The sequence below is a fragment of the Maylandia zebra genome, linkage group LG1 (genome assembly GCF_041146795.1).
Source record: "Maylandia zebra isolate NMK-2024a linkage group LG1, Mzebra_GT3a, whole genome shotgun sequence".
Taxonomy (NCBI): domain Eukaryota; kingdom Metazoa; phylum Chordata; class Actinopteri; order Cichliformes; family Cichlidae; genus Maylandia; species Maylandia zebra.
The window spans coordinates 24,017,372-24,040,221 of NC_135167.1; the positions used below are offsets into that span (position 1 = coordinate 24,017,372).

General features: G+C 39.4%; 1 protein-coding gene across 12 annotated transcripts in view; it reads right to left on the reverse strand.

The window, feature by feature from the left end:
- The window catches only part of lmo7b (LIM domain 7b), a 32,872-nt gene extending 11,288 nt beyond the window's left edge, over positions 1-21,584 (reverse strand). For 7 of the 12 annotated variants that reach the window (XM_024802551.2, XM_024802544.2, XM_076883657.1 and 4 more), the window contains exons 1-14: positions 21,434-21,584; positions 21,173-21,260; positions 17,323-17,393; positions 16,809-16,878; positions 14,070-14,176; positions 13,477-13,507; positions 9,739-9,852; positions 9,504-9,657; positions 8,669-8,816; positions 4,217-4,276; positions 3,299-3,467; positions 2,449-2,585; positions 1,268-1,448; positions 471-1,067 (exon numbers count right to left, since the gene is read on the reverse strand). In XM_024802551.2, coding sequence (XP_024658319.2) covers positions 471-1,067; positions 1,268-1,448; positions 2,449-2,585; positions 3,299-3,467; positions 4,217-4,276; positions 8,669-8,816; positions 9,504-9,657; positions 9,739-9,852; positions 13,477-13,507; positions 14,070-14,176; positions 16,809-16,878; positions 17,323-17,393; positions 21,173-21,241 — 1,908 coding nt within the window. In that variant the 5' untranslated portion in view covers positions 21,242-21,260; positions 21,434-21,584. Of the gene's footprint in view, positions 1-470; positions 1,068-1,267; positions 1,449-2,448; positions 2,586-3,298; positions 3,468-4,216; positions 4,277-8,668; positions 8,817-9,503; positions 9,658-9,738; positions 9,853-13,476; positions 13,508-14,069; positions 14,177-16,808; positions 16,879-17,322; positions 17,394-21,172; positions 21,261-21,374 lie in introns of all 12 variants that reach the window. The other 5 variants (XM_024802561.2, XM_024802532.2, XM_024802540.2 and 2 more) reach the window with 5 other exon arrangements.
- Between the last annotated feature and the right edge of the window lie 1,266 nt (positions 21,585-22,850).

Here is a 22,850-nt window from a genome sequence, read left to right on the forward strand (position 1 = left end):
AGACAGACACATACATACACAATGCTCTCATTACACCAACTTACTTAAGCTTATTAGGCTGTCTTAACAAATCCCTGTACACCACGTCAGACACTAAAATGCAATTTAGCCAGAAAAATAACAGGCTGACTGTAAAATAATGTCAGAACGACATGTTTTTCTGTTAAGCAAAAAATTAAATAACACTTTTTTTTTTAAAGTTTGGATTTAGACCCAAGGTTTCCTGGCATCCATGTTCATCACCATAAGCATTTTCAGCTCTTATAATTGCCCAAACATGGTTTTTAAGCTTGATCAAAAACCTGAATGAATTGCAGGTTTGACAGTGACATTGTTAATATTTAAACTGAGTCAGCTGAGGAGGAAGATGGGTGTTAGGCTGGATTAATGCAGTTAAATGGATACGGTGTGATAAAACCAATCTTTTTAAAGAGCAACAGGGCCACAGACGCAGCAACCAGTGAACTCACATTGTACATCCTGGGCAGTGATGACACTCTGGACTGCTTGGTCCCAAAGGGTCTGGCTGTGATAGCAGAAGAGAGACGGGATGAGCCCTCAGACCGACGGTAACCACGGGGAAGGCTGGCTGAGCCAGACCAGGAAACAGTTCTGGGCAAGAACTTGTAGACGCCTGGAGTCTGCGGGGCCGTGCTTTGCTCTGCTGCTGCTTGCCAAGAGGACTTCTGTCCGTCTTCCTGAGAGTTGTCGTTCTGATGCGATAAATCCTCACCAGCAGTTTTAAGCTCCGGATGAACATAAAAAAATGCTTTTCGTTCACTAGACATGGATAAAGTGGGACTTTTGTTGCTTTTAGAATTTGTGGTCTCGTTCAGCTGTAAAGCTGTAAAATGAGTGGAGATTTGGTTTGTAAGGCCATTTTGTGGCTGGGAAAGTTCACAGGTGGACTGGAAAGGAGCTGTGCTGCTCTGGGATTTCACTTGGGTTTGAGAGATCACAGGAAAGCCTAGAGAAGGCATGCCAACTCTTGCTTCATCTAAAGCCGTGGAGGCAAAGTGGATCTCCTCTCCCAAGACTTTTCCATCAGGGACAACCACTGCTCCACCCTGAGAGGAAAGGGCCAACAATGAGAACAGTTATGCCATCTGGCAATATAATAAAAACACCTAATAGGTTATAACACTTTTCACAACTCAGCTGTACTCAAGAAATTTTTTAAAATCATAAGCATTTTTAATCCCATTATTAAAACAGTGTGTGGTGCTCATTAACATCAGGGAGGTAAAACTCAATAGTGTAAACCTACTTGAGCATGGGTTGAGCTCTGGGAGCTAAGAGGAACCGTGGGGCTGAAAGGTGCCTCGGTGGCATAGCTGCGGGCCAGCAGAGCTCGAGTATGTGGCCGGAGATCAGAGCTTGATTTTGATGGAGAAGTTGTTGAGTAAGGACGAGGCGCTGTGTTCCTGGTCCAAGGTGACTGCTGGTATCTGGGGTATTAATATGCAGGGGAAGAGTAACCGAAGGATTACAGGTAGCAGAAAACATGAAGGACAGGCATCACAACTCACGAGTATATATACAGTTATAAAAAGGTACAGTGCTGTGAAACTGTATTTGACCTCTTGATTTCTTGCATATGTGAAATGTTTCATATCAAACAAATATTAATATAAGACAAATATAAGCAGAGTATGAATAAAATGAATTAAGGTTAAATGAAAAGTTATCCAAGCCTACTTGGCTCTGTGTGGAAAAAGTAGTTGCCCCCTAAATCTATTAACTGGTTGTTCTGCCCTTGACAGCAAGAGCTGCAATAAAGTATTTGTGATAACTGGCAAAGGGTCCTTCACATTGCTGCCCACTCATCTTTGCAAAATAAGTTTCATTCAGTCACACTGGAGGATTTTTGTCCTGTTTAATATTATTTAAGAATGAACTTTGACTAGGCCACTCCTAAAGCTTCATGGTTTGTTTTGGTTTTTTGAGCCATTCAGAGGTGGACTTGCTGGTATGTCTGGATCACTGTCCTGCTGCATAACCCAAGTGGTTTTGAGTTCTGATGGTCGGACATCCTGCTTCAGGATCTTCTGGTAGAGAGCAGAATTCATGGTTCTATCAATTACAGCAAGTCATCCATGTCCTGAAGCAGCAACAGCCCAGTTCAGTGAAACTGAAATCTGCTTTCTGAAATAAATGCGATTAATCACAATTCATGATTTACTTTTTCCACACAGGGCCAGCTTTGCTATGATAGCTTTCTGCCCTTAATAAATTAAATTATTAAAAAAAAACCTTTTGTGTTTATTCAGGTCATCTTTGTCTAATATTATTATTATCTGATCGATGATCTGAAACAAATAAGCCAAAGATAAATGAATAAAGAGTAAAAAAATTCTTTCATGCCACTGCAAATAGCTGTACATTAGGCATTGTTTAAAAATATTTAAGAATTTATTCTTTTTAAAAACAATTGTAGCACAAACATACTTTAGTTTTGCTTCATTCTTCTCAATAGTTGTCACAGACCCGTTGATCATCTTATCCATTACATGCTCTCTGTCTTGTGATTTAGTTCGAAGTTCAGACTTTGTGCTCCTACGACGGGTTTTCCACTTTTTCAAGTCCTGAAAGAAATGCACAACATCAACCAACTACACCACTGCCTGTGTACTTATCAAAAAGTACCCCCCCAAAAAGCCACTTCAATTTAGACCACATCTGCATTCTTGGTTTACAAATACAGTAACTATTAACCAGCATGAGTATATTCAGATATGCTCTTAACACACTGAGTTTTTTGATCTCTAAACATTCAACTATTTTCCACTTTTTAAGAGATGATTTATCCAAATTTCAGGAGCAAGACGACCATATTATTGCTAAAACCACTTTCTAGATGGATGCAAACTGCATTTCGTTGCCTTGCACTTGTAACGTGTCCAATGAAAATAAAGTTGATTTTTATTCTATTACTGCTCTACAGGCTGTTTTTTTATTTATTTATTCTATTAATGTCATGCCCCACCTTCTTACCTCTCAGGTTTCTCCTTAGTACCCGAGGACCTTCCCAACTCAGGAGCTGCTGTCAATATTCTTACTCCATTTGCCATTCTCTTACAACAAGTGTCTAATTTAGCGAATCTTGAATTTGTAATATGAAATGTCAAAAATAAGCTTTAAATTTCAACTTATAAGAATACGAAAGAGGAGTCATTTAAATGTGCAGAAAAAGCAAAATGTGAAGATCTACAATTACCATCTGATGACAAAAATGCTCAAAAGCTTCAAAACGGACCGTGAAAAATATTGCTGTGTCAGCATTTATGCATCAACTTACATCCTGCCACTGAGCTTCGGCATCCTTGGCAGCAACGCTACACTTCCTTCTGTTGTCTTGATTCCACAGTCTTGTCAATCCGGTGTCCTGACTTTCATCATGACTAGTGTTTGCATCAGGAGCCTTTCGCACAGGGTACACCATGGGGATGTCACTGAGAGATTTGCTCCTGGTTCAGACACACGGGAGGCAAGGCACTTAAACAATGATGGATGACATTATATGATTACACTGCAGCTTCATATTGCATGAAAGTGACACTTCTGAGCACCACGTAGCAGGGTATGCATGATAACAGCCACATTGCTTGCATGCACACGCACGCACGCACACACAGCACACGCTTACACATGTATACACAACAGGGTGCAGTTCTGCCAGCTGTAGCAGCACATTCTGCAATGAAATGACAGAATCCTCAGCGAAGTGCGAGCACGAATGTAGCATGCCAGTCAAGCAATGCAAAAGTATTGGGGAAAAAAAAAAAAAAAAAAAAAAAAAAAAAAAGTAACAGATGTTGCTGTCTGGATAACACAACAGTCATGACTCATAACAGGTAATACCACTGCTCTGGGCAACAGAGGATGTCATACATGACATTCAAATAACTTACAGCAGCATTTAGAAGGTGGTCTATCAAAACAATGACGTAATCTGATGGGAGGAACCAAGACTGATTACATACAGTCCTGTCATAAATTCCACTGTCAAGCCTGTGCCCAGAAAATTAATAGAGGTGATGTGCACCACACGCTCCACCTTCATGAAAAGGGAAACTATTCTGGTGGCATTATTTTGGTTCTTTACAACCTGAATGCAAACAAAAGCATACCTGGATGAAGCAGCAATAAAGCAGTCACGTCAAAGCGGCCTCAAACATTTTTGCTACGATTTTATGTTTAAAACTTTGGAACTTACCAAATCCAGCCAGGATTGACCTGAACTGGTCTCTCAGGCTTGACCTGGGTTTGACTGGCTCTAAAGAACCAGAGAAACAGATATGAAGACTGAAGAACATTGTGTGCCTACATGTAGTGGACCTGGTTTGATAAAGCATCCAGCAACATGCTGCATAACATAAATTAAAAAAAAAAAAAAGTGGTCAGGATAAGAGGTTAGACCACAAAACACAAAGAGGTGCTGTATGAATGAGACCATGTTTTTGTAATACACACGACTTCAAGACCACAGCCACTCAAACCCATCTCACACACACTAACACACACCAGACAAAATGTTTTTGTACTGCATATAAAATACTCCACGCAGTTTCTTGACCTGTGGCATCATACTTTATTTTTCAAAAGCGATGACATTCACACAGTAAACTGAAAAAAAATAAAAATAAATTGAAGGCACAGCTCATGTTATAAAGAATGTGAACAAACTAACAAATGTATCACTCAGCAATGTGGCAGATACAACATTTGGGTGGTTTTAAAAAAAACCAAAACAATGATCTTGATAATTTCATACAATAAATGAGAAAAACTGTGCATGTTTTAACATCTTCTCATTAGCTGGATATTTGTAAATGTGTGGAAAGGCTTCAATCCAGTTTGTGGTTAGGATTGTTATGATCGTGTGCTTGTTATGTATGGCTCTTCAAGACAGCTGCAAAAGTTCAGGCTTGTGTTCAGGCTTCTGGGGCTCTCCAGATACGAAGTCAACGTCAAACTCTTCTGCAAAAGCCAAGGCTTTACGGCTACAGTCAAAGAAAAGAACAGCAAATATATGAAATGTGTGCAACACAATTAGCAGCAGACCTTATAGACACAGGTCTTACAATGAAGGATTAAAAACGGGATTAAAAAAAATATACACTGCAAAATCATAGATCAGCTTTAAATTACATTATTATTCTTGCAAACTACTGCTAGCTAATTCCTTGTGCTTAGCAAACTAATATTTAGTTTGCTACAGCTGCCATATAAATCCACCACTGCGTCACACTTTTGGTTATTTTAGCATCACATCTTCATGTTAGAGTTTAATGTAAGTAAAAACTAAGCTCAAGCCAGTAAAGGCAGCCATTATTTTATTTCTGCTTTGCAAAGCAATCCATGAATTATTTCCAGCTTTAAGTAGTACAATACTGCAATTCTACCATTGTTTTGTATTAGTTTTAAGCATATTTCTTTGTTAACACTGCTTTGAATGATAAAAAGAGACAGACCTCAGGCGCTGCATTTTATGATACCAGGGACGTCTTTGGGAGCCAAGGTAGATCCTGCGTACACGAACCTCCTCTTCAGGTGTCCAATATTGGGGTAAGAAGCGGTCATAATGCAGATTGGCAGATGTCTGATGAAGTGTCTGCTGCATTCGTCTAAAATGCAAGTCGTCTAGCACTGGGTCTGCCTCAGTATAATCATCCTCCGAGTCTTCCTCACACAGAGCTTGCAGGAAAAGCTCTTCAGTGGCACACTCAGGAGAACAGATAGTGAAGTGGCATTGAGGAGACGGAGGGGCATCTGCAGTGCTGCAGTAAACAGTGATATATCCAAATCTACGTTTAGCCACAGCCAATAGTGATCATAGATAAATCAGCTGGAATGAGCTTGAATGGAAGCGGCTCCAAATTTCACCAAGCAGACATTTGATTAATGCCTAAAAGCAAATCACTCTTTAGTTCTTGAGGATATTGTTAGATTTACAAAATTACTTTCATTGTTCATGCAGTGAACATGCTTTTTATTGTGGCCAAGTAAATAGTAAAGCAGAGCATTTGCATCCATATTTAGTTTCAGGGGGAAAAAAAAAAAAAAAAAAAAAAAAAAAGACTGGCACAAGCAACAACCCGTGGAGTCAAAAATAATGTTTAACACTACAGTTCCTGGAGTGAGCCTGACTCCAAAGATGGGTCCGTGCCCATCGACCTCTCAAGTCTGACGTCATTAGCGATTTCGCTCTTTTCAGTGACAAAACTCTTCTTGGTTCCTAAGCTCAAACACTGCAGCACCACTGAGACTTAAAGATGTCCTAAATTCGCTCAGTTTCAAAGTAAGTATCAGAGTGGATTCATGACATTTAATGGAGGTTGAAGTTAGCTTCCTAGTTTCCATGTAAAGATGATATCCTGCGTTCTCACTGTGAGATTTCTGGAAAACTAAAACATATGGCTCTGCTATCACTATGGACATAAATGGAGACAAACCTAAACTAAACCATTCGCTCGCTATGAAAAATTCCTGATCTTCAGCTTCATGTACCCATTCAAATCTTCATCAGCTTTAGTGATTCTTTTTTGAAGCATTCAAACTTTTGGTGTCTGGCAAACTGTGAGCACATGTGTTGTAGTTAGATTGTGAGATTTTAAACCCTAAGCTTAAATATGCCACAAAAACAGTGCTAATAAAAAGCCAGAGAGGCCTATTAGCTTATTTTAGGGTATTGCTTATGTTAAATAAAATAAGATACAAAGCATTTTTATTTTATTTTTTAAAGACAGCCTTAATAAACAGAGTAGGCCTTTGTGACAACTGTACTGTGGAGGTCTTATTAAAAACAAGTCAACCAGTTTGGAGAATTTCACTCCTCAAAACTTAGTTTCAAAACTTCTCAAAGAGTGGATGCTATAAAGCAAACTTTTGTCAGTTACTTCGTACCTATTAGCTGAGGCTGTGTGATGCATGTATAAAACATCCATAAACTATACGCTTTATAGACAACCATGGCTTTTAATAGCCAACATGGTGATAACCCAAGTGCTACAACTGAGCCTTTCAAATGCAGAATACAGAGGGCAAGTCTATGAATTAGCACAAGAACATAGTTTCAAGCACAGAGGTTCCATCAGGGCAAGCAAAGCAAACTGTGCTTTCCCTGTGAGTTCTAACAAAAACACCAGGCATCAGTTAAAACCAAGTGAAAGCAATCTCCTTTTACCTCAAGCAGCACTCTGTCAAAACCTTTCATCCAGTTGCTTCCATCTTTACATTACTGCCATCTTGTCGCCACAGTTGGCTAAAGTATCTGGAGGGGGAACAACTCCACTTGCCTTCAATTTCCATGAAATCTATAACATGTCTTTAGTCTATGGGTGTGTCTGTGTCCTGTTAACAGTGGACTGAGCAGGGAAACAAGCAGCTTTTTCTTGTTTTTTGCAAATTGAGGACAAGCTGCCTGCGGCTCTGCTGTCGTTGCTTTTGAGATCAGCTACCATTTGCCCGTTGTGTGGAAACAGCTAGCATTAGCAAGTAAACAAGCACTTATGATAAATTCTCTCTTACTGATACCCTTGACCAGCATCCAATAAAAGATCATTTTAATCACTTCTTTAGCAAGCAATGCAATGCTAATGGAGGGGGAACATGGCTCCTGCCATGTCTGATTTAATAAAACAGGCAAACTGAACAGGTGCTGGCTCCACCAGCACTTTCAGATTAACATGTATGACATCTCTGCTTGCCCTTCTGTAAAAGTCACTGCACATCAATGATTTAAACCAACACTCTTGTCAAAGACTACAAAATGTAATTTACTCATAGAAAAATCGGATCAGAATTTATAGCAAATGACCCGTGTTGATAGTTTGGGAACTGCTATCATGAGAACGCAGAGGTTCACTTGCCAACTGACCCTTTGTGGTGACGTGTTACCAAGTCTGGTGCTCATCTCACACGAGCACTCAGCCACTGCTACACTTTGTTCATTAAAAAGATAAGTGAGTAAAATCACTAGCAAGTGTGAAACTCGAGAACCCAGCTGATCTTTACTGACAAGGAATTTTAAAAAGTGACAATATCCAAGCTCAAAAATAATCCTTAGAAGAATAATTTAAGTTGTAACAGACACTTAAAAAAAAAAAAAAAAAAAAAAAAAAAAATAGGCAATTAGTCTTGACAGTGACGTTTTAAACAAGTCTAGCAGGCAAAGAACAGCTTAAATACCTTGAAAACAATAACCACCTTGTTTGTGTCATACCAAAGTGACTACTTGTGATGGCTGTGCCCATGAATGGATGCAGACATTGTTCATATTGTTAATTGATTTGGATTAGGGTTTAGTGCGAAGGAAAAAGCACTCAGCTGCAAATTAGAAACTCCAAACTGTCGGAAACCAAGCAGCCTTTAACAGTTCTGACAAGTGTGAAATTCAATCCAAACCGAGCCTGAGAGAAAAACAACCCAACTGTATTCCACTGACTGAACTCGGGCTCATATTTAAGGAATCCGAACTCCAGCTTCATATAAAGACAGCAGTATGTTATTCTTTTAATCATTTACATTATGCACTCGTCTTCATATCACACATAAAATAAGCAAGAAGTTAGAAATATAAAAGCTATTTTTTGAAAGGTCGCCTACGGGTAAGTTAGGCAGCAGTTTGTGAGGAATTTTTATTTGGTCACAGAAACGTCTGGAGCACCTGGTAAACTGACTCGCGAAGCCACTTCCATTCTCCTCTGGTCCTTGTTTTCGTCTGAGTAGTGGGACATAGCCTTTGTTTTGATGAGCTGTCACCTGCTTGTTTTCCATCTTGAATACCTGCTCAGCTTCTGCGTCGCCTCCAAAACCTAGATATCACAGAGACACAAAAATTACCCCAAAAATATACATTTAAATGGGGGAAAATAAAACATGTATGAAAGACAAAAGCTGAACTAAACCTCATCAAAATACAAGGAAGGTTACACATCAGAAAAAAACCTTTCCTGGATGACTGAGCCTTCACACAGTCAAGCCTTTAGGGAGTATCAGGGCAAGTATTTAACCTCTCCCATCACACACACAGTTATCACACCAGAGTGCAGAATCCATCACTGACATGCACTGAGCCTGACATAACACTTGCAGACCAAAAAACTTGAATAAAAGAGCAGCAGGTCAGAACTTTGCTGATCCACCAAAATGACATCGATTAACAGTATTAACATGGAATCCCCCAAAAATGTGTTATTATAAGTTTGTGAAAACACATTTTTGGGGTACATTTCTGTCACTTTAGCAGTTTCAGGCTGATCTTACAAGGATAAAAAAAAAAAAAAAGTTTCACTTTTGCAAAAGTTTCAAAAGCAGTTAGTGTAAAATTAATGAGCAGAGTTACATTTCAAAAACAAAAGACAGCAATAAAGGGGGGAAAAAAAATGCCGTCATCAGCTATAATCTCCATAATCTTTCCACAAATTGCAGTGCTGTGTCAAAATATTTAGCAGAAACGAAACAGATTCCTTCACACCCCAGTCATTGTATCACAAATGTACCTTCAACATTCGGGTGCAGGGCCTGGGAGTTAAAGGAGTCTGTGCTGTCTGCAGAGTTGCCTCGCCTGTAATTTTTGTACTGACATTCCTCTTCTGGATTTTGGCACAAACTATCGCTGCTGTCTTTCACAGGTACACCACCCTCATCTAGAGCCTGGAGTAGGAAGGGTTAACAGAAGTATAAAAATAAAGTAATACAATCTTTAAATACTTAAAGAGAAAAATAAAAAATTACCTTGGACAAGGCCAGCCCCAACAGGCCCTCAAAAGCCTTCAAATTAAGCTGAGGGCCATTGTACAATGTGTCCAGGTGAGCCTTGCGACCCAACCAGTAAATTGTTATCAGGACCTGAGAAAGAATAGACAGAATTACAAATATGACCAAACACACCAACCTACTTCCTTACTTAAAGAAAAAAAAAAAAAAAAAAAAAAAAAAAAAGACACCACACTGCTCAAAACAAATTAAGAGAACAACAGGCGTACTACAGATACAACAACACCAACAAGACAACTTTCCCAATAGGGCTGGGCCATATTATACCGTTCACGGTAATACCGGTATAATGTTAGGCAACGATAGGAAAATGAAATATCGCGATAGAATGTGAGTAAAACGCGCATGCGCAGTGCCTTTGTTTTCATACGTACATGGCCGATTGTTGAGTGAAACAGATGAACCAGAATTGTTTGGAAAAATGGTGCAACTTCAGTGATGTGGAACTGGTTTGGTGTTTGTCCGTCAGATACACGACAAAGCACATTTTTTGCAGAACATGCAAGCGGCCGTCGTTATTGTCGTATTTGTTGGCGTAAGATGCTCTTAAATCTGGGAGTAATCTGGGTCCTAAACTCCGTATGTTTCAGGTCAAACGAACACTGCAGCATCACTGAGAGTTAAAAACTGTCTAAATTCTTTCATCTTTAATAAAACGATCAGCATTGCTGCTTTATCAGGTGTAGCTATGAAGTTTAACTTCCAGGCATCCATGAAAACAAAATTTATTACATTTAACGGAGTTAGAAGTTAGCAGGAAGCTAGCGGAAGTTAGCTCGCTAGTTTCGCTAGTTACCTAAGCATGATATTGAATGTTCTGACTGAGAGATTTCTGAAAAAAATCAAACGTACAGCTCTGCTATCACTTCCAACATAAATGAAGACAGGAAACTAAACAGCAGTGACGTTTGTAGGGTTACTGAAGTTGGGCTAGCTGGTATATAATGATGTGCTACGTGATCGCTAGCGACACAGCTATGTTGGCATAACATAAACAGTGAAGCTGGAGGACGAACACTAACACTTTTCCACTTATAAAAGTTAACGTTAAGGTTCCTGATAGTTAGAGACAAATGCAATCGCATAGCAGGATGCTGTAAACGGACCAAACTTCAGTCAGGAGAACAACTGAGATAATCCATCCACAATACAAGGTTAGTCATTAATATACTGCAACAACATGGGAATAGAGCAGCTGCCAGAGAATTCAACATTAATGAAACAATGGTACAGAAGTGGAGGAAGCAAGAAGAATGAGTTTAATAAAGTTTGATTTATCTGACTGCTTTGTTTCGCTTAATGTGCCTTATAATCCCGTGCACCTTATGGTCCGAAAAATACGTACTGCACACTGCAGTTTAATGTTGCAAAGCACCTCTTTTTAACTTCAGTGGATATTATACATGGTTATGCTCAGGATATGTCAGCCCATTTCTACTGGAAATGCCTTTTGGTTAAACTTTCAGCAAGGAATTTGCATTTGCACTGTTACATTTTTATAAAGCTTTAATGTACATAAAAACCAGCTTCTTGTTTAAGTGAAAATAAATGGAAGGTTGTCTTTTTGCGCTAGTAATGTTGTGGAGTTGTATTTTGTCTCGCATCAATTATATCATCAGTTATATCGTTATCGCAAATTTTCAAATATATATCGTGATAAATATTTTTGGCCATATCGCCCTGCTCTATTTCCAAGTGTTGTTAAGACCCCTCTCTTCTGAACCACGTGGAAGAGTCCGGTGATGCTGTAGCAAATGTAAAAGGGGATGCCACTGAAAGAACTGCCAGTTCAGGTCCTACCATCAGGCCCTCATGCCATTCTGATGGAGTCCAATTCTGACAGTTCGGTCAGAAACGTGCTCATGAGCTGCCCGCTAGCTGTCATTTTCTGCAATTTCTTCCTCCTCACATAAAGCAACTTGGATTGATGCCCTTCTATGGCCCCGTCTAGCTCTCCTGGTGAAAAACCACCCGTCTCCTGTGATCTCCTCCACACTGTTAAAAAACAGCAAACCTTCTTGTGACAGCACAGCCTGAATGAGCTGCAGGTCCATCGTGGGCTACCAGTAATGTCAAGGACACTAGCAGAGAGCTAAACTACAGGAAACTCAGTCAGGAGGGATAAACGCAGCGAGCAGTGGTCTACAGCCCCCACCTGTAACACCACTCCCGGTTAATTGGTTCTCTTGTTGTTGCCTGAACCTGTTTGATGACAGTTTATGCTTCCTAGCTGAAATTTAACTGACTTTGCTCAAAACTCTGATGATCGAATGTGCCTTTATTTCTTTAAAGCAGTGCAGTGAGAGGAAGAAAAAGATGATGATAATGAAGAGGAGGAAAATGAAGAATTGAAATATGCACCTCTGAACTGCATTCAGTTTTTTTGCCATGTGTAAGAATCAATTTTTCCTTTGAAGAAATCACTAGTTTCACTTCTGAATTTCAGCCATCAGTGTCAGCATCAAGGTGCACCAACCAAGCTACTTCGATTTTCCAAGTAAAACGATGTTCCACGACTCACTATAATAATCCCTTTTTCAAAAGTAAGCATTTCTGTTTGTCATATTAGACTGTTGGCACCATTATAGCTGCAATTAGTTTTATTTTCCCCTAATTTGTACAAGCAGAGCGTAAACAAGCATTCGGGGCTTATGTCAAACTTAATTAGGATAAAATGTGTTTCTTTTTCTCCAGTTCTCTCTCATGCCAAGGAAATTACTTCACTGCTTGCAACAGATCACAGGTTAATCCTATATTAGCCATGCATGATTCCATTTTATTTAATAAAGCAAGAAACCCATAATTACTCTTGGCTTTTCAAAAAGTCCTTATAAAAAGGGGAACATAGATGAAAATTAACAGAAGGTTGGATTAATAAAAAAAAAAAAAAAAAAAAAAAAAACTACCCTAATGTACATAAACCCTGATGTTAACATTATTCTGCAAGAGAAATCCTTGAATCGGGCTAATTTATCACAAATCTGAATCTCATCTAAATAAATATTATTTAAATATTTTTCTTAAGTCATACAATTTTTTTGAATGTACTCACAAAAACAAAATGAGAACTTTAAAGAAAAGATCTGATGGATTATATAAAAGACCAAGTGTATTTTGTATTGTATTTTATTAACATTTTTATCTTAAATGGAGTGCAACAGTTCATGCTGGTGTGCTGCATTGTTTTGGTAAACCGTTCCAATTGGCCCAAATTCACCCCAAGTGGTTCATTTGAAAGAATAATTAACTAAAAACATAGAAATAAAAAGAAGGCTATATCAGTGACTGTAGTCTGGAGGAAAAAACAAAACACCCTCCGTCCGGGGTTAAAGTTCACAGCTACTGTGCGATTTAAATGAGGCTTCACACGTCCATGTGCATCACTCAGTTCCACACACAGACTTGAGGCAGTTAAGATGGGAGTTTCCAGACGGCCTCTGCCACTTATGTATTCTTATATTTCCATCACTCTAAACTCTATGAGGGCTTTAACACCAGGCTCCTGGGATTTGCCTCAACCTCAGCAAGCTCAGCAGCCCCTCCTCAAGGCCACCTTATTTGTCATACTTCTGGACAAGTCTTCAGCATCAGTAGTTCAAGCTAATATATTGATGGATACTGCTCCCTTTATGGCTTTATATCCAACTCATTTACCCAGAAAGGAAAAGACACCCCAACAAGAGAATAACGACTTACATTTTTGAGTCGTCTGTTGCCTTCGTCACGCCTAAAATAAAATTTCAAGACAGAAATAAGTACTTAAACAAAAGAGCCAAACATCTGCTGCTACAATTTACATTTCGATTGCGTCACTGAAAAGTCCCGGTGAATGAGATAACTGTGAAGGAAAAAAAGTTAGTGACATCTTAAGCCTTCTCATTTGCAATCCTCACTAATCAGCAACTTATCAGGTTTTATGGAGAACAGGCCATCAGCTCATATAAAGGAGCAGCTTGTTAGTGAAAGTGCAGACATTTATTAATGCAAAGCAGCACGTTCACTTTTATCTTTTTAAATACACACACTGAAAACTCAGTCAGTGGTAACTATAACCTACGCAGAAAACATTAGGCCCTCGTGTATTTTGCCAGTACACAGTGGTTCTGCTCATACTGTATTTTTTATTTTATTCTGTATATGCCATTTCTTTTGATTTTCTTGCTTTTATAGCACCGATGTGGGACCGTACAACTATTTCACTGTACTATTGTACAAAGTATCACTGTGCAATTGCAATAAAGTTAGAGTTAAAGGTCCAGGTGCAGCGGTATGTGTTCATGCAACTTCACCTGAGTGTCACACGAGTGGAGATGTCCTGCAGGTCACCTGGATGAAACAGCTGGGATTCATTTAGTCCCAGTTTCTCGCAGGCTTTCAGGAAAACATTCACATTATCCTGAAATATCAGAACAGATGAGGAAAAAAAAAAAAACCAAACATGAAAAACTAGAGAAACAGTTGATGTTTGTTCTGATAAACTAGTAATGACCAACTCCAGCCTCAAACAGTTAAAATCCACCTCATCCAAACGATTCTCCAAGTGAGAACAGCTTGGAGTACAACCTACAATCAATTCTGATTCATCATTAATCATCTATTCATCTGTCAAGAAACACTCAGTAGATATTATCTAATAAGTAACCCATTTGTTTAGAAATCATACTTGCTCTGTTCAACCACTACAGCAGGCAGGATTACAGCAAAGCACAACTCTAGAGCTGCAAACAGATCTATTTAGATTAGCTTAACATATCCTATCTAGTCGTCTGTCAGTGTTAGTACAGCTACTCCTAAAGGTCACCATTATCATTTTTGAAGTAGTTCAGTACGGTTCAAAGTATTGAGAAACCACTCATTTCTTTACATTTTACTTCCAGGACTTTGTCACTTGTAAAGTTCTTGTTTTCCTGTCTTTCAAAGGTTTTCTTTCCACTCATTTTCAGTTCAGGTCTTGTACCTTTCTTGCACCACAAGGCAATTTGAAAATGTTTGTCTACAGCAGGGTCTGAGAAATGCACATTCATTGGACTGTAATTTTACACCTAATTTTTAAATTCTAATCATTCAGTAATAATCTCACAGCGACAAAATGTAGGAGGCACAAAACTGCAGTTTTCCAAGTCTTAAATATAAAGGATCACAAAAGGCAAACACATAAATATCTCAGTTCAGGCCTGGTCCAGTCTGAATCTGTGATCTTTATCATTTTTTGGATCTGTCCTGGCAGGCAAGACCCTATAAACCCTTTGGTTCTGGGTTGACCCACCAACTGATTTAAAGATATTTCAGGGGAGAAACATACATTGAGACCAGTACTCTAAATTTGTTCCTTTTTCAAGTGTTTGACATGTTAAGATGAAATGTTCAGAACAAACCATCTACAAATACATTTAGAGCCGTTTTCAGATTTTAAAGTAATTTCAACCTGAATTTCATACTCGAATCATCTCCAAGATCCAAATGTGAGACATCTGACTGCTTGAGTGTGACCACTTAGAATACGAGAAATGATTTACCATTGATCAGTGTGTAACGTATAGTAAGTGTTTGCATTGTGTTGTGACTGGCTGACAGCCTGATGGCACAGAGTTGGAGCTACAAAGGCGGATTATATAGATTTTATTCTGAGCTGATAAATATGCAAGGTAATCACATTCTCCACCCTTACACATTAACACATGAAAAGCGCTCATGTTAAACACAAAAATAGGACACTAACATCGAACTGGGCCTCAGTGTTTGTAAAAACGTAAACTTCAGCAGATTGGCTTACTGCACTTTGAGCTTTGTGACTTCATAAATGAGGAAATGAACTGGGGTGTCACACAGGAGGTTCATGTGCAGCAGGAGGTTAGGAGTCAGAGAGAAACTCAGTTTGTTGAAGAAAACCTGCTCGCTGCCAAGTTAAGTTCACAGACTTTATATACAGTAATCGACTCAGGTAAAGTTAGCTCTCTTTCTGGAAACAGAAATCATTACTGAAGCAGTTTGAGAGCATCTTGACACAACAGAACAAAAAGGCAGCCAACATCCAAAGAATTTTGGTAGACTTCAAGAAGACTGGACAGCTAGTCCTGAAGACCAGTCAAATAAAAGTTTGCCTAAAAGCACTCAGGCTATGCTCAAGAATAAAGGTGCTCATACCAAATATTATCTTTCAAGCATGTTAGAATTGCGCAGACTCTGTTTTTGCCTAATATACACCGTGTTTCTGTGTATGATTACACGCGTTTCAACAGATCACTACAACCATTTCTCAAACTAAATATGAAAACATGATTATTATGTTGATGATATTAAAACAGTCAGAGGTGGATAATTTAGCAGCCTCTATTGGTAAATAAACAAACTGCATAATTTATTTAAAATAATGATCAATGTTTTTGTCCCCATTTGTGCATTTTAGCATGTAACAATTCCAACTCCCATGTAACAAAATATAATAAAGACTGAAAATTCACTATAAATAATGCCAAAGCTTCAAAGGCCGGACAGAGGATATTTATTGTGTTATTCAAAGAGTTTCTCGATAAGTGTCGATGTTGATTTTTAATTGTTTAATTTGAAGTTATCAGATTAAAAACAAACAAAAGCTCCAGTATTGCTCTTTAGGTTGTGAAAGTAAGGGCTGAACCTCGGCTGCATCTCCCTCTCCCACCCCGCCATCACCACCAGTGCATCCACCGCTGGGCTCCATCTATTGGGCCCTGTTGGGAGCCTGAAATCGATCTTTTCCTGGTCTTGCTTTGGGCTGTTTTGGCAATTATACTTGTATGAAGCTATTGAGAAACAGCCTGAAGCCAAAATAAAAATCTTCATTTGCATCAGTGCCCAATAAAAACAAGCTGAAACTTTGCAGTTGGTTGAAATGCACGTTCATGTTTAGTCAGACTACAACAACACTGTCTCCTTGTGCCTGCAACAGGAAACCACACAATGTTTCAACACTTCCTGGCCAACAGGTGTCTTTTTTGTTTTCTTGCATACTCTGATTATGCAGACGTCATACAGCTGAAGTGTAAACTCACCAGACCAGCGATTGGAGTAGACAGCCTGTTCACCCTCTTGATTATTCCGGGTTTCAACTGATTAATTAGGCTGCGAGTGAAGACAATTAGCAAACAGATTACAAAATATTCCAGCCACAAAAGATAACTGGTAAACAGTCCTAATTTTGACTTCCATTGGCAGACGGCATTTTAGATAAAGAACCACAACTTTTTCTTTTTTAAGCCATCATCCTAAAATCAACTTCTGGGTTAACCAGCAAACATCAGATTTGTGCGTCTGCACTTGTTAATTTATGAGTGTTTATCTTTGCTTACTTTTAAAGATACTCAGCAACCTCCAGACTGTAGTTTTGGATGCTACTGTTTTTAAAAAATTGTTTCAAGGCTGCTGAAGGCAAGCTGGCAAATTAGCCTGCATACACTCACTAATGATAGGTCTGCATGATAATTATCTTTCAAATTAATTCTTACAGATAAAAGTTTGACCAAAGTAAAACTGCAAAACACTTAAAGTTTGAGCATCATTACTTACTTGCAAAGCAGGACTCCGTTCTCTAATGCGGCACGGAAGTCACTGCATCCAAACGACTTTCCAGTCACTTCCTAAAGAGGGGAGGAGAGAAAAAAAAAAGTCAATTATTTGCGTTTCTTTGCTTAATGTTGCTTTGTTGTTTTGGCAGTGCCCCTTTACTAGAAAGAATGAACAATAAAATGGACCGAAAACACTGGAAAAAAGAAAAAAAAAAAAAAAAAAAGGCACACAAGACTGGTATGTCGTTTTGACCAGAAGCACCACACCAGTCCAAATATACTGGAAAAAGCTTGATTCACGGCAGCTCAGCTTCACATGCGCTGCTAATGGATTACTGCTAGATGACACACTTTCAGAGGTCTTTTCCAGCTCACGTCAATCTCAATCAGAGCTTTTTTGGCACCCCACAATGGACCCACAGCCTATTAGGCAGTGACATTCAGGTTTGGAACAAGTGTTCAAATCCAGTAAGTAACAGAAATAAGCATGACTGTATGAATACGTATGACTGTATATAATTCATGCTACATTTTAAAAAGGTTCCAACATGCTTAAAATAGTACCACATACTTCTACAGTACTGACACCAACACCATATATCCACCACTGTCTGTATAAACTGGTGTAAACCAGCACATTAATGATTAAAGTATGTTAAAGTGCTTGCAGAGTTCAACTATTAAAGATGATATTTGCCCTTTATACAGTCACCCATTATTTTAGCTATCACAAATATTCTAATCACCCAATCACATGGCAGCAACTCTGTGCATTTAGGCATTCAGACAAGGTCAAGAAGACTTAAGTTCAAACCAATCATCAGAATGTGTAAGAAAGCTGACATGGTTGACGCAGCCAGACGGAGCTCTGAGTGTTTCAAGAACTGCGGAAAATCCCACCAGATCTTCTGGTGGACCTCAGGAAGAATTAGCAGTTGCTGTGGTAACGACTAATGGGTGCCTAAATAATGAATAATGAACAAGCACCTCTATGCTTTACAGAGAATGGTCTGAAAAACAAAATCTCCATTGAGCAGCAGATCTCTGGGTAAAAACACCCTGTTGATATCACAGGTCAGCTGGAGATGGCCCGACTGCTTCAGGCCGATAGGATGGAAACAGTCTCTCAAATGACTGCTGGCTACCGCCATCAAGGTAAGCAGAAGGTATGCTTTGTATTAACAGTTTAGGCTGGTGGTAATGGTTTAAAGGTTTGGGGGATATTTTCTTGGCACACTTTGGGCTGCTTGATACCAGTTGAACATCATTCAAACACCACAGCCTACCTGAGTATTCTTGCTGACCATTGTCCATCCCTTTGTGTCCATCATGTGCCCATTATCTGATGGCTGCTTCCAGCAGGATAAAACACGATGTCAAAAACTCAAATCATCTCAAGCTGGTTTATTTAACATGATCATAAGCTCACTTTACTCAAATGACCTTGGCAGTTACCAGATCTCAGACCATTAGAGCACGTTTGGGATGTGCAGGAACAGCAGAGTCCAATCAAGAAACCGTGTGATCGGAGCAAAATCTCTGGGAGATGTTTCCAGCTCCTTATTTAATCCATGCCAAGAAGAATTAAGTATTTTGCAAGCAAGTTATACCAGTATAGCAAGTTGTAGTTAATAAAGTGGCCAGTGAGTGTATACACACCACTTGGTGTCAAAAACAACTATGCGAAAAACATTAGGAAGCCATAGTTTCAGTTGAAGTTAATTAAAAAGGCAAAAATATACACACTACCTCTTGTAGTTGTTGCTGTCAACTATAAGAGTAAATTAAGTGACTTGGGTAAGAGCAGCTGAAATATTCTCCAGCTGCCACATAAAAACAAATAATTACAATACATCTACAGAGAAAAGCAGCCATAAAATGTATGTAAACAAGCATTCACACAACCACTCAAAAGTTGTTTTTGCTCTGAACAACAAATATAGCATAACCTATGGAAATGATTTGACATGGCAGGAGCAAGAACAAGGCAAGCGGGGTTTTGTAATGAGGACATAAAAATGGGACTATTAAGGTTCGGCTCCATAACTAACACGGGGCCCCAAAAGGCTATTCTTCTCACTAATTAGTCCCCCCAGGAATCCACAATTACAATTCATTTTTAGTAGAATCGGGCGCTGGGTACAGAGCGAATGAGTCTCAGTGCAATCAGACAAACAATGCAGCGCAAGGTTAACACAATAACACACAATGCGGCTGTGCCGTGGCATGCTGTCTGTTCTACAGCATCAAACAGGTAACGTGGTCATTTTAATGAACAATAGTCCCCGAGAAACCACAAATTAAATGAATTTTATCCGTGTGCAACTCGCAAACCTCGCCAGATTGCTTCATTTGTCTAAATAGAGTGTCTCCCAGCCAAAAAAGGATCAAATGACCCCGGGTGGGAGAAAAACAAGCATCATTACATGTAGTCTTTAAAATAATGTATTATTGAGCTGCAATGATCCGCCAATTAATCCACAGCAAGTTGCTATCAGGAAATAAAGCAGGAATTTTTCAAAAATGCCAAATATTCACTGGTCAAACACAAGATTTGTTAAAAAAAAAAAAACCAAAAAAAAAAAAAACCTGAATTACAGTCAATATGTTTCATATTAATGAAGGGATGATGGTGTTACTCTAAATGAGTAGAATACATGCTGGACAGCAGGAGGGGGAATCTTCTGCTTCTCCAAGAAACTATGACGTCATATCAAATAGCCCAATTCATTATAATTTCTCCTGGAGTACAGCAAACACTTACATGATGTTGCTGCCAGTTCTGTGCCAATGATAAAACAGTTTGGATGCTTGAATATACGGAAGCTTATTATCCCCCAACCTGTAGCTGGAGATATTAGTGCCAACACGTTCCCATTGTGATCTGGCTCAAGGAACGGTGCATTTACTTGTTTGAGAGCAGCAGGCCTCGCTATACTCCCGTCTAACACATACATGCCTCATCAAGGTTCACCCGTTCTTTCATCCGTCAGTGCAGGAAAATAGACGTGCAAAACTGGCACGGGCTTTCTGCCAAGAGACCCCTGCACAAAATTCTCACAATGATCTGCTCGGACACAAGTGACATTAATGGTCCCATTTAGAGTTGGTCGACATCCAGTGCTCACCGTCTACAAGTTGTAGCCATCGGTTATGATTTAAGGATCACAGTTTCTAGTTTGGACAGGAGCAGCCTGAAATAACCTAGAAAATGCACCACACTCAAACCACATCCTCCACAATGCATGCAAGGCAAAGCCTGCCTGCCTACACCACATGCCAGGGTAGCATGCAAAGTGTTACATTTAGCAAATTTAACCCATGCCTTATATAATATCAGCACACTGATACTAAACAAACCTCAAGTAAAGTGTGCACATTATTATTTTCCAGCTTCTTTTAAATATTAACGATTTATATGCCTTTTCTGTATTTGAATTTACCTCTGAAGCCCAGAGACCTGCAGTCAAATACTTTCTGAGCAAACAGACTTCTCAGATAGGTAAGGGTCATAAAAAAGCCCTGAGTCTTATCAAAGCATACTTTGCCTTTGAAACGAAAGATTAAGTATGCAAAAGATGCCACACTTGATGTTTGAGAGCACAGAGCCTCAGTCAGTTTAAAAGTGTATGAGTTTATAGTGAGTTTCAACGATACAAATTATGCACAGGTGCTTTTGCATGGCTGCTTCTGGTTAACGTTAGATTTCCTGTCTTCACAGCGGGTTAAAATAAAGCGACATCAAACCTTCTTAATTGCTTGTAATTAATTGTCTGCAATAAGTGAAGAGAAGCACGTCTTAGAAGTAAATAAAGGGAGAGGAAAGAGTGAAGAACTGAACCTGCAGCTACCTCAATCCAGCGTTTGGCCTCGTTGAATGCGTCTGCACTGCTCACACTGGTCTGCTGACGCCACTCCATCTTAGTCTTCTGAACAACTCTAACGAGAGGGCAAAAAGAGGCGAGAATTCGTTACATTCATTAATTACGGAGCACGGAAGCCACGAACCTGCTGCAAGCCTATCAAATAAGGTCAATTAGTATCAGCACACACCCACATCCAAGTGATACTTTAAGAAAAGGCACAGTAATAATTTCTGCCTGTTTGGTCACCTTACGCTGTGGCTTGGCTGCTCACCGGTGAAAGTCTTCCGCTAATTGACACCCAGTTTAACACCGGACCGTCCGTACTCCTGCCACCCCGGAGCCCATCACTGACAGGTTCCGCTTATTGGATGAAGTGTAGCGGAAGGTCTCCGCCCACTAAAAAACTTTCAGGCAAAGTTTGAAGCGAAACCAAAGATGAGCCGAGGAGGGGACCGTAGACTCTTCATCCCCCTGCTGGCCAGCGGCTGCACTGCACCACCAAGAGATGAGGTTTTAACATTTCAAATACTGAAGAGCCTAATTAATAACAAAAAGTAGATAAAGATAGATAAATACATTAAATAAGGTCGTTTTTAGCGTATACAGCAGAGTATAATGTCTTATTTTTTTACATATCAAGCTTTCTAGGTGGAATTCATTTCCCAGTGTGATCATAGTAATGCAGTTCTGATGGAGAATATATATCTCTCTTGGCCTAAGATATCAAAATGAAATGAACTGTGTTTAAAGTATAAAAGCACCCCATTGAATTCTCACTTTGTATTGGTCCTTATTTTAGTTGCATGTCAGTGACACCACTGAGTCTATAATTTAACCCCTCAGATGTAACTACATCCATGTCTACATCCATCCATCCATATCCTTACCAACCCGGCAGCTCGAGCTGGAGCTTATTCTGTCTCTCATAGGGCGTGAGGAGAAGTACGCCTCTGGACAGGTTGGACAGTTCATGACAAGGAAAGGCAGACAACCGCTCACACTTACATCAGCGACCTATTTAGAATCACAAATTAGCCGGGCGTGCATGTCTTTGGACTGCAGAAGAAACAGAGCACCCACAGGTTATCCACACAGGCAGAGGGAGAACATGCAAGCTTCATGCAGGAAGACCCCGAGAAGACAGTATATTTAAAAACCAGACTCTTCTTGCAACTACTGCATTACTGCGCCATCTACATGGCTACATACCAAATACAAACTGTCATCTGCAGTACATTCAGTGGCACTTATTGAGCTTGCTTTCTCACTTCTAGTTGATCCAGACATCACGTTCGATCACACAGTATGCAGAATGCAAGCCATGTAATCTATTAACTTCAGAGGATGGCTATATTTAAATAGCAAATGTGCAAAATTATATATTTGCATTAGGTACAGATAAAAAATAATCTCCTTCTCTTCTTTAATTCCATTTGTCAAAGTTATTTTCTGTCAGTCTCTGTAGCACCAGCCCTCTGCCGTACGCAAAACATGACAGTATCATCAAGGGCAGGTCTCTTCACCAGCTATGTCTATGAATAGAAAATTGTTTTTCTTTCTTTTTTTTCCTTTTTATTTGCACATCTGAAAGCATAATGAGAACAGGGTGGACTGGCCTCATCTTGTATTACAGTACGTGCTTACTCCAATCTAATTTTCTGCC